Source organism: Acartia tonsa, chromosome 10 (genome assembly GCF_053477335.1).
Source record: "Acartia tonsa isolate MP-2025a chromosome 10, ASM5347733v1, whole genome shotgun sequence".
Classification (NCBI taxonomy): domain Eukaryota; kingdom Metazoa; phylum Arthropoda; class Copepoda; order Calanoida; family Acartiidae; genus Acartia; species Acartia tonsa.
The window spans coordinates 4,030,689-4,042,930 of NC_137269.1; the positions used below are offsets into that span (position 1 = coordinate 4,030,689).

General features: G+C 30.4%; 1 protein-coding gene across 1 annotated transcript in view; it reads right to left on the minus strand.

Moving 5' to 3' along the window:
• Nucleotides 1-4,104: 4,104 nt before the first annotated feature.
• Nucleotides 4,105-12,242, minus strand: part of LOC145330396 (uncharacterized) — a 44,603-nt gene continuing 36,465 nt past the window's right edge. The window contains exons 7-9 of the mRNA XM_080175034.1: nucleotides 5,961-6,033; nucleotides 4,473-4,542; nucleotides 4,105-4,162 (exon numbers count right to left, since the gene is read on the minus strand). Of these exons, the coding sequence (XP_080031160.1) occupies nucleotides 4,105-4,162; nucleotides 4,473-4,542; nucleotides 5,961-6,033 (201 nt within the window). The remainder of the gene's footprint in view (nucleotides 4,163-4,472; nucleotides 4,543-5,960; nucleotides 6,034-12,242) is intronic.

Genomic DNA, 12,242 nt, shown 5'->3' on the forward strand with positions numbered 1-12,242 from the left:
GTAAAGTTAATTTAAAGAGCATTTGTTAAAAAAGGACAGATTTTTCGGAGAAAAAAATAAACAAACCTTTATCAAGTTTTTTTTCTATTTTTAATTCAATCTATATTTTGTTGTATGACTGAGAGACCGACAAACAAAGTAAACTACATACTGGATGCTCATTATCTTCAAAAAATTAGCCTTCTATCTGGAATAGCAGCTGAGAAAATCAAATTTCCCCCCATAACGTTAAAGACTGGCGGATGGACGTGCAGACAAAGTTAATTATAGAGTAGCACCGCTACTAAAAATATAAGATGACAACAAATACATCTAACATCAACATAATAAAAGAAAACTTATTGGCAGTTTAAACTATATTATTCCAGTAGGACTTCGAAACCGCTGGAATAGAACCAGTTCTCAGCCATAGTGAAAAATCGTGTATATCAATGTCTTACAGACAATTTTTCACGAATATCAAAATAATTACATGAGATCAATAATAGTTTTATTATCCCGGGGCCCAACAAAAATGTTTCCTACAATTTTCATTTTAATATCCGCGGAGAGTTGTCTATATTACGATACAATAAATGACTATTCCAGTATGACCTGGAAACCAATTAATATCCGCAGTTCTTTAAGCCATACTAAAAATTAATGTATCGCATCGTATTAAGGACAATTTTCCACGAATGATAAAAATTAATACCATTTTACTATTCGCGGAAAGCTGTATATATTCCGATGCGATAAATAACTAATAATACATAAAATATTTTTTGTCTTTAATTCGTTTTAAAATATTCGCACATTTATTTCATCAATTAAAGAAATTGTCTATAGAAACGTAAACATAATACGTATACGCGGTCAACTATCTACAAAATTATATTAAAAAATATACATTCAAATTCAATGGATTTTTTCAAATGGACAATCAGGAAATAATCAATATACAAGGATGACAACATTTATAAGTAGCGAAGCACAAAAATTATGTATAGGAATTTATAAGTTAGTTAAATCCAGAAAAACGAAAAAAATCACAAAGACTTTCTAACATATCTTTCAATTTTTATTAGCGAAGCTACTCTATTATTCACTTTTTTTATGATGACTGACGGTCAAAGTAAATTAGAAACAGGATGCTCAAAACAACAGGAAATTTAATTTTGATACTATTATCCACAAAAATTTTACAAATCAGATCAAAAACACCAAAGATATGGGGAAATAACTAGCTAAATAAATAGCTAAAAACCTGCCTTAAAACTTGGACGTTTTATCCTTAATTATGCTTCATATTGATAGGAATGTTGACAATAAGTTTCAGTCTTCCATCTTTTTTAGGAGCCGAGAAAATCACGTTCACCAAAAACGTTTAACACAAACCGACATTTTAGCTTACAGGGTAACTTCGCTACTAAAAAATCATAAAATAGCATAAAATTACATAAATATCATATTATTTATTAGTTGATAGATTTTTATATAAATTCTATCTGGATACAATTACAAAATAATAGTACAGGGTGTCCGTCGGAATCTTTTTTTTTTAAAACACTTATTACTCCCTTAATAATTGAGCTATCTTAGTAAAATAAAAAGTATTTGTCAGCCTATTACTAATCATTTTATGAAATAGCGATAAAAAATCCGCAAAGTTAACAGAAAAAATCTATAAGGTAATATATAATAGGCTGATTTTAGTGACAAGACTAATCCACAAGAAAAATATGCCTTAGTTAACTTTTAAAGCAGATGGTAGTCAAACGGTGGATCACAAAGACTTACTCCAGACATTACAAGATAGCTAAAATATTAAGGGAGTAATGAGAGTTAAAAAAAAAACAGTTTCCGACGAACACCCTGTAGTATTATGGCAGGTGTCCTATATTATGCACAGTTCTTTAAAAATATCTGTTAGTCCGTTAAGTTGATAATTTCCAACATTTTTATGTTTGCAGATAAAAACATTGCTATTTTTGTACTTAATCGCTCATGAATTAAATTTTCAAAAGAAAATATGCCTAATTTTTTTCAACCAAACCAAACTAGGGATTACGTATTTTTGCGGTCCTAGTTGACTTTGTGATTCCTTTCTTTTGTGTTACAATTGATAATTTCTATTTTTATTTTTATTAAATGTATTTAACCTTGCTAAAGTTAAATAAATGTTATGTTGTGTTATTTTGATGTTTAAGATAAATGTATTGAAATCAATTTGGGCTCGTTTGGTCATAGTGTTTGAGCAAAAATAAATAATTTCTTTTCATAGAATTAGTAGGGGGTGAAAGTCGCTAAAAAATCAGCCATGTGACGTAATAAAAATAAGGAATTATCCATCTTTTTTTTAGGGTTTTTCTTTCCCACTTCTACTCTCATATCCCTCATTTTTAAGGCGTCTGATTTTTGAGTGACTTTCTCCCCCTAAATAGTATTACTACAGGTTAAACAGTTATGTATTTCACAAGATTAAATGAATTGCTGGGTGATTTGGGCGTCTTTTTTTGTGATTTTTTCATAGGTGACATTCAACAAGTATATACTAATAAAAACGTAAAGCTATATGTCTAAACATTTTTGGAACCCCCCGCTTATTTTGTCAGGAGTGGATACGCCCCCTTCTGCACGCATGGGTTAAAATTTTTTCATGATCATTTTGATGTTTGTATGTCTGTTCGCATGATTTATTAAGCTTTGCGTATTGTCATCCTTGTTGAAAAAAAATAGAAAAAAAAATTTAAGTAAGATTTTAAAATCAATCAATATTGGACTTTTGCATTAAAAAGTGTAAAAGTGCCCAGGGAGGGAGGGGACATTGGAGTAGTAATTTTAATGATCCCCTTTCATAAACCTAATCTAAATTAGTATTCCCCCTCCATCCCTGTTCCAAAGTACATAACTTTTATTTTCAAGGAAGTTTTATTAACATCTATTGTACTACCATTGGACTCTTAAACACTTTTCAACCATTGGAATTAAGAAAAAGAGACAAAACCTTTGAAATAACAAAACTAAAGCCACAGTGCAAATGAAGGTGCTTTGTCTTTTGTGTCAGAACCTAAATTGGGACATAGTGCATTTCATTACCCTAGGTTAGGTAACTTCATTTCTCTTTTCAATAAAATCTAAAATGCAGCGGTTTTTCAGAAAATTAAATTTGAAAATTTCAAGTTCAATTTTCACCCACTAGGAGTTACCGCATAATCATGACAAGAAAAGCAAAGATTATTTATTTAAAATTTTGAACAACTTTGCTTTTATAAAGTTCTTCATAAAACCACTCCTGAAGTGAGTTAATTAATGGCCATTTTAATCAATGGCTTTGCTAAGGTCACGGAAATTCAGCCTTAAATAAATCATATATAGAGAGGTTTTATGACTAACTTTGTAAAAGCAAAGTTGTTCAAAATTTTAGATAAATAATCTTTGCTTTTCTTGTCATGATTATGCGGTAACTCCTAGTGGGTGAAAATTGAACTTGAAATTTTTAAATCTAATTTTATCAAAAACCGCTGCATTTTAGATTTTATTGAAAAGTGAAATGAAGTTACCTAACCTAGGGTAATGAAATGCACCATGTCCCAATTTAGGTTCTGACACTAAAGTCAAAGCACCTTCGAAGGCACTGTGAAGCATAATTTATTATATAATTTCTCCATATTGAATATTAGCGCTGCTACTCTATATTTGTTTCTTGAATCGTCAGGTGTGAAGTTTTCGTTGACATATAAAGGGAAATTTTGTGGTACAGTCTTCTCTCTGCAGTTTTATTTAGCCATTAGATAGACAAACAGACAGACACACAGACAGACAAACAGACAGACAAACAGACAGACAAACAGACAAACAGACAGACAAACAGACAGACAAACAGACAGACAAACAGACAGACAAACAGACAGACAAACAGACATACAGACAAACAGATAGACAAACAGACAGACAAACAGACAGACAAACAGACAGACAAACAGACAGACAAACAGACAGACAAACAGACAGACAAACAGACAGACAAACAGACAGACAAACAGACAGACAAACAGACAGACAAACAGACAGACAAACAGACAGACAAACAGACAGACAAATAGACACACGAATATTTCTTTACTAATGGCAAAATTCCTGAATCTTATTGTCCTTGTTAAGCACATAACATTCACTCAAACTGAAAAGAATACATTTTTTAGATTATTTGAGATTAAAATGAGACTGTTATTTCATTACATATTTTAGTAAATTTACAAAATTATTGGAATAATCATAAACAGAACTTTCTGTAAATATAAATAACATTTCCTTATAAAGATTATTAAGAAAGACATAAAATAATTTTACGTTTTGAAAAGTTTGACAAAATTATCTTAAATTTCCCCCTATAAATCATTTATTTGTAGATTTAAATCTCTCCTGCTGGAAATGACAGGGCTAGGCAGCCGCGTGTCAGCCACCTGTAAAAGACTACTAAGCCCCGGTACCTGGTATTTAGCTGTCTATTATTAATAGAGGGCAGGGCACTACCCTCTTCCCGTTTCTGCTTTTGGTTCTCTAAACATAATATCTCTATTAGTTTTCTTGTTGGTTCTCTAAACATAATATTTCTATTAGTTTTCTTGTTGGTTCTCTAAACATAATATCTCTATTAGTTTTCTTGTTGGTTCTCTAAACATAATATTTCTATTAGTTTTCTTGTTGGTTCTCTAAACATAATATCTCTATTAGTTTTCTTGTTGGTTCTCTAAACATAATATTTCTATTAGTTTTCTTGCTGGTTCTCTAAACATAATATCTCTATTAGTTTTCTTGTTGGTTCTCTAAACATAATATCTCTATTAGTTTTCTTGTTGGTTCTCTAAACATAATATCTCTATTAGTTTTCTTGTTGGTTCTCTAAACATAATATCTCTATTAGTTTTCTTGTTGGTTCTCTAAACATAATATCTCTATTAGTTTTCTTGTTGGTTCTCTAAACATAATATCTCTATTAGTTTTCTTGTTGGTTTTCTAAACATAATATCTTTATTAGTTTTCTTGCTGGTTCTCTAAACATAATATCTTTATTAGTTTTCTTGTTGGTTCTCTAAACATAATATCTCTATTAGTTTTCTTGTTGGTTCTCTAAACATAATAACTCTATTAGTTTTCTTGTTGGTTCTCTAAACATAATATCTCTATTAGTTTTCTTGTTGGTTCTCTAAACATAATAACTCTATTAGTTTTCTTGTTGGTTCTCTAAACATAATAACTCTATTAGTTTTCTTGTTGGTTCTCTAAACATAATATCTCTATTAGTTTTCTTGTTGGTTCTCTAAAAATAATATCTCTATTAGTTTTCTTGTTGGTTCTCTAAACATAATAACTCTATTAGTTTTCTTGTTGGTTCTCTAAACATAATATCTCTATTAGTTTTCTTGTTGTTTCTCTAAACATAATATCTCTATTAGTTTTCTTGTTGGTTCTCTAAAAATAATATCTCTATTAGTTTTCTTGTTGGTTCTCTAAACATAATAACTCTATTAGTTTTCTTGTTGGTTCTCTAAACATAATATCTCTATTACTTTTCTTGTTGGTTTTCTAAAAATAATATCTCAATTAGTTTTCTTGTTGGTTCTCTGAACATAATATCTCTATTAGTTTTCTTTTTGTTGTTTGTTCTGCGCTCCTAGCATCTAGTGGAAGGAATCACACTGCCCTGCCCCCCCCCCCTCTTTGCTTCTAGTTGAACTATTCAAAGAAGGAGAAGAAATATAGCCAAAAACCATACCAAGTCTTTCATCTAAAATAGCCAAAAGCCATCCCATGAACAATGTGTAGTTTCCTTAAAATGGACTACTCAATCATTAATAAAATTAGATATATTCTACTTTAAAAATATTAGATAAATAGATAGAAAAACAGATAGGTAGAAAGACAAGCAGATATATAGATAGAAAGATAGAAAAACAAATAGATAGATAGATAGATACCTGTACTGTGAAGGTAGTTAATCCAATGGGGAAGTTCCTCCTTTAATCTTTGGACGTGGAGCTCTATATCTTCCTAAAAAATATGAAAAGCTATACTTAGCAAGATTTTGCTATGTGAATGATAGAAAAGCTATATTTTGCTATGTAAAGGACATAAATCTATCACGAAAAACACCCTCTTGATCACTGTTATCAGCCCCTACCACCCTTTAAAAAAAAATTAGAATAAAGGGAGGAGGGATGTTTGTTTGTTTATCATATTCTGTTCATTATTATTACTTTATTATTTCTGTAATACAGTTTACTATCTTATTCTAGATTCCTTGTATACTGCTCTACATATCAAATAAATGTCTATGTAAGGGACGTCCAAGCTTTTTTGAGGGAGGTCAAATGAGTGGTTTCAAGGGTTTGAGTAGTTTGAAAGTTTTAGGGGGGTAATCTAATGCATTTCTAAAATTAGGAGGGGATGAAATATGAAGTTTTAAAATTTGAGGGGGGTAATCTATTGTATTTTTAAAAGCGAATCTTTTCTATAATAGGATTGGTCTATTCGTCCGTACGTCCGTAACGGATAGCTTTTTTCGTTAATTTAGGTATGTTATAATTGTCCTACCGATTCAAACTTTGCTTGATGAGTCCTGTAATAGTTAGGTACGATTTGGAAAGCTTCGCAACTCTACAATTGTTACAAGAATGTCCGTAAGTCAATCTTAAACATATATTGATTCTTAACTTGTTTAACAACAATTTTTTATGTGATATAATCGTCTGAATTATCTAATTTTTGGAGTACTGATTTTTATGAAAATAAGATACAATATTATAAGTGAAGCATCTCTATAATAATGTCCTAAAAATGTCAGTATGTCCTTATACAGTATTCTGTATCTAAGAAGTTTTGCTAAAAATTTACATATAGTTTTGTTAAACTGACACTCTACAAGAGTTAATGTTCGTCTGTTATACTGTTTTAGAGCTTTGCTTTTATAGATGTTGTCATCCTTGTTCAAATTTTGAGGGGGGTAATCTAATTCATTTTCCCCTCCCCCTCCCTCGGACGTCTATTGTCCATATTATGTAATATGTGGTTTATTTTTAGCGCCAAGATTTTCATATAAAGTATAAGTGGAAACACTAAAGTATAATCTTAGTTGGCGTCTATTTATTGCAACTAAAAAAAGATGGAAAATTATTAGCAGGGAGGAAGGGGATATTTGGATGTTTATTACACTAGTCTTTAAAGTTTTATAATAACGTTTTCTTATACGTAAGCAAAAAAAGATTTTTATTAGATTTCGATTTGTCTTTTCATTAAGTTAGATGTCCAAACGTTTCAACCACAAATTGTAATCTACAAAAGGGGTAATATTGTGTACCAGCATTTAGGATGTACAGAAAATTTATTGTCATTGTCTTATCCCTTAAAATCCCTGCATTAACAGTCTGAACAAATCAGTTGTGTGTTATCAAATGCTTTGTCATATTCAAACATACAATAATTACAACATAAGCCCTAGTAATCTCTGTCTCAGCAATTTACCTTTTTTTGTGCTTATATAAGCATTTTTGTCAGATTTAAGTAGGACGTGCTCACATCGGGAAAGTCCGCACTTTACAACAAAAGTGGCTTACTTAAATCGGACATGTCGGACTAACGAGCCATTTTCGTAGGTTAATTGCTTACTTGAAGAACTATTATTGCCCTATAAACCCCTAAAAAACCCCAAAAATAAGGGTGGCTGATAAGAATCAGCAAAATCGGACGCTTTTGAGGTAAATGTCTTAGAGATTAAGATTTTAATCCGGATTATTTTTCCTCAAAATTTAATCCCTTCTCAGCCATTTAGGCTATATTTGTAGTTGATTGCTTACTTATATCTTCCATTTTTGCTACAAAATCCTTACTTAAACAAGCCATTTTTGTGATTAATGTCCTACTTATATCTTCCATTTTTGCTACAAAATCCTTACTTAAACAAGCCATTTTTGTGATTAATGTCCTACTTATATCTTCCATTTTTGCTACAAAATCCTTACTTAAACAAGCCATTCTTGGGGTTGATTGCTTACTTAAATCCTCCATTTTTGCTGCAAAACCCTTACTTAAATAAGCCATTTTTGGGGTTGATTACTTACTTAAATCATCCATTTTTGTTGCAAAATCCTTACTTAAATAAGCCATTTTTGGGGTTGATTGCTTACTTAAATCATCCATTTTTGTTGCAAAATCCTTACTTAATTAAGCCATTTTTGGGGTTGATTGCTTACTTAAATCATCCATTTTTGTTGCAAAACCCTTACTTAAATAAGCCATTTTTGGGGTTGATTACTTACTTAAATCATCCATTTTTGTTGCAAAACCCTTACTTAAATAAGCCATTTTTGGGGTTGATTACTTACTTAAATCATCCATTTTTGTTGCAAAATCCTTACTTAAATAAGCCATTTTTGGGGTTGATTGCTTACTTAAATCATCCATTTTTGCTACAAAATCCTTACTTAAATAAGCCATTTTTGGGGTTGAGTACTTACTTAAATCATCCATTTTTGTTGCAAAATCCTTACTTAATTAAGCCATTTTTGGTGTTGATTGCTTACTTAAATCATCCATTTTTGTTGCAAAACCCTTACTTAAATAAGCCATTTTTGGGGTTGATTACTTACTTAAATCATCCATTTTTGTTGCAAAATCCTTACTTAAATAAGCCATTTTTGGGGTTGATTGCTTACTTAAATCATCCATTTTTGCTACAAAATCCTCACTTAAATAAGCCATTTTTGGGGTTGAGTACTTACTTAAATCATCCATTTTTGTTGCAAAATCCTTACTTAATTAAGCCATTTTTGGGGTTGATTGCTTACTTAAATCATCCATTTTTGTTGCAAAACCCTTACCTAAATAAGCCATTTTTGTAATTAATCTCCCACTTATATATTCCATTTTTGTCACAAAATTCTTACTTAAACAAGCCATTTTTGAGATTAATTCCTTACTTAAATCTTCCATTTTTGCTACAAAATCCTTACTTAAACAAGCCATTTTTTTTTATTTATTTCCTACTCTCATGATGAAAATTGGCAAAATTGAACCTATAATTAATGTAAAAAAAAAACTCTATAAGTCAAATTATATTAAACTACATGATATTATACAGTATTACAATACATTCAAAAATTTTATATTCTTTTCATGTTTAAAAAAGGACTGATGAAAGTTTGTTTTAAATTTATATAAATTAGATGTTTAAATCAAATTCACTAGTTTTCTGCATAAATCAATCTTCTGTTTCTGATTTAAAGTTGTGTTATAAAGTTCCAGCAAAACCACTCTAACCACAGACTGAGACAATCTGCCTTTGAAGTGATTCTAATGTACTCTAATGATATTTTGATTGATTTATCAACTCTGTTCTCCAATGAAGTAAACTCCTGAGAAAAAATTACTAAAAATAAAATATATTTAATATTGATATGAAATACACAAAACTACTCTTTCTAACATATGTTGCTTTAATATTTACAATAAATATTCATGAATTATTATTAACATTTAGAATAAATAAATAATAGTAAAATATCTAATATAGTATTTGTCATTTGGGATTAGACTTTTATTCAAAAAAAAATTGTAAGCTATTATATATAAAAACAAGCAATGAAGTGTACTGATGTCTAAGGGGGGAGGGATGTACAGGTATGATAACCCCCACCCCCAATGAAATTTGGCATTTAGGAACTAAGAAATCATTGTGGAGCTTCTATGTAATACAGCATGACACAAAAAAAGTATTTTTTAGGGTTTACAGACCATATTACTTAGTGTATCAAAAAAAGTAGCATATGTTCTTGATCTCTTAAAATTTCCACACAAGAAAAAAATTTTAGAAAGAGCCTAAATTTTGAAAAAATAACTTACATAAGTTTTAGGTAAAAAGTTAAAATAAGTTTTAAGTTGAAAGCATTTCTTTGAGTCTTGTAAGGTTAATGATATTTTCATGATCCTAACTTTATTAACAAAAAAGATATCAACAAAATAAAATTTCATCAAAATGAGTTTTGATTTTCAAAAGCATGATTTACCAGAGATCTGAAGAGATATGTTGAAAAGGGGGCCAAATAAATGTTGGAATTCATCCTTTATTATACACACTGGATGAAAAAATTAAGTTTTTAAAATTAAAAGCATTTTTCTATTAATGGGATTATTTATACCCACAAATTTTAGTTCCAAGGTTAAAAGTTTTGGGAATTAAAAAGATTAACAACCTGAAATGGAAATTACCATTCCTTTCAAAAAAAAGCTTGGAAGTCCTTGAAAGTCCTTAAAAATGTAAGAAACGATCTAGCACCCCAAACAATTGGCAAAACTTAATGAAACTTGGTGAAAATATGAAGATTATTACCATAATTATCCATAAAAATTTCAGCTCTGTATCTTTTATAGGAGTTGAAAAAATCATGTTTCACCCTTTCTGTCTCTGACAGATGGACGGACAGACAGATAGATATTTCAAATAATAGAGTAGCTTCACTACTAATTATAGAATAGCTTTGCTACTAAAAATAAGCTCAGAACTCATATTTATAGTTTTAGAGGGGGTCTTTGGCTCCACTAGCCTCTAGAAAGGAAGTCCCAAATGAAATCTGTAATGGTTAATTAGTTAAGTTATGTTAAAAAGTTTGTTTTTTTTAATCAGATTAATATCTTTAAAAATAAGCTCAGAACTTACATTTTTAGTGTTTTGGGGGATCTTTTGTTCCACTAGCCCCTAAAAGAAAAGTCCCAAAATTCAATTTTTACAGTTTTACAGGTGGATCCAATCAAATAAATGAGCTTACAAGCTATAAAAACAAGCCCAACAATCCAGGGCAAAATTTGGTACTGAATTATAAATATTATTGTAGCATTTGCTGCATAACAAAAACACACACACAGAAAAACTTTAGGGTACCTATATTTTTGGGTACCCCAATGCCATAGAAATGATAAGGGAGTAATAAAAAAAAATTATTTGTGTAAGAACCAATTATATTCAGAAAGTTTTTAAAAAACAGAGGGTGAGAGGAATGAGGATACTTTGTTAAATAGTTTAATGTTGCTGCCCTACTTATGGATATACTTATTCTTGTTTTAAACTAGTATTGTATAATGTTGTTGTTTTACATATGTATATATCTGTCCTTGTTAACATTAGAAGGAATAATGTTGCGTTACTAATGTCCTTGTTAACCCTTACAGATTGGGGGGGGGGGAGGAGTCATATTGACCCCCCTCTAGTTATTTCAATGTCATTTTTTTTGTAGGTAAGATAGAGAGTTGTGACTTCATGACTATTTAAGTTTTGTAATTATACGTCAGCAAGAGTTGATCTTATAAGGATATCTGGTCTGTGTCGGTCGTGGCATCTGGTCAAAGTCGGTTAGGTGGCACCAAATTTAGAAAAAATTTTAAATAAATCTTAATTTCTACATTATGACTTTTGTGTATAAGGAAAACCTAAAATTTTTTGGTGAATACTTAGATATCAATGACCTCCTGAGAAAAGTGGTGTTATGACCCTTTGACCGTCCCTGACCGACTTTATGACTGTTTTTTGTCCGGCTTTTACTACAGACATACATCATGAATATCGTGGCTTATATTACAGTTAGAGACCTATAAATTTTTTTGGTAAATCATTAAGCAACAATAAACAGATAAAAATATTAATTGGCGTTGCCAACCGCCGTTTCCGTTATTTGCCATTTTTCGGCGATGATCAAAAAAAGTATTTTTTTTGTTATGAAAAATTAAAAGTTCGTCCTAAAATTTGGTCATCCTAGCTGCAAAATTGGCCACTCTACAGCTGTTTTAATATTTAGCAGCTGGCCGCTAAAAAGCGGCTAGGGAGCGGTCTGACCGCTATGACTAGAAAAAGTAATCAATATGAACCCCCCCCCCTGATCTATTAAGGTGGGAATTGGGGCCCGATCTGTAAGGGTTAAATTTAGATTATCATAATGTTGCTGACAAACTTGTGGATATAAATGCACTTGTTAAAATCAGTAATTTACCACAAAAATGGCACAATTAAGTAAGCAATTTACTTTTTTTCATGCTTACTCCACGAGGAGAGATTACTAGGGACAGTATAATATAATTTTGCCGCGCTATTTATGAATATACTTCAACATTACTTAAACATCACTATTGTATAATATTGCTGCTCTACTTATATTTATACTTGTCCATGTTAAATTCAGTATAGTAAAATAATGCTGTTTTTCTTATGAACATAC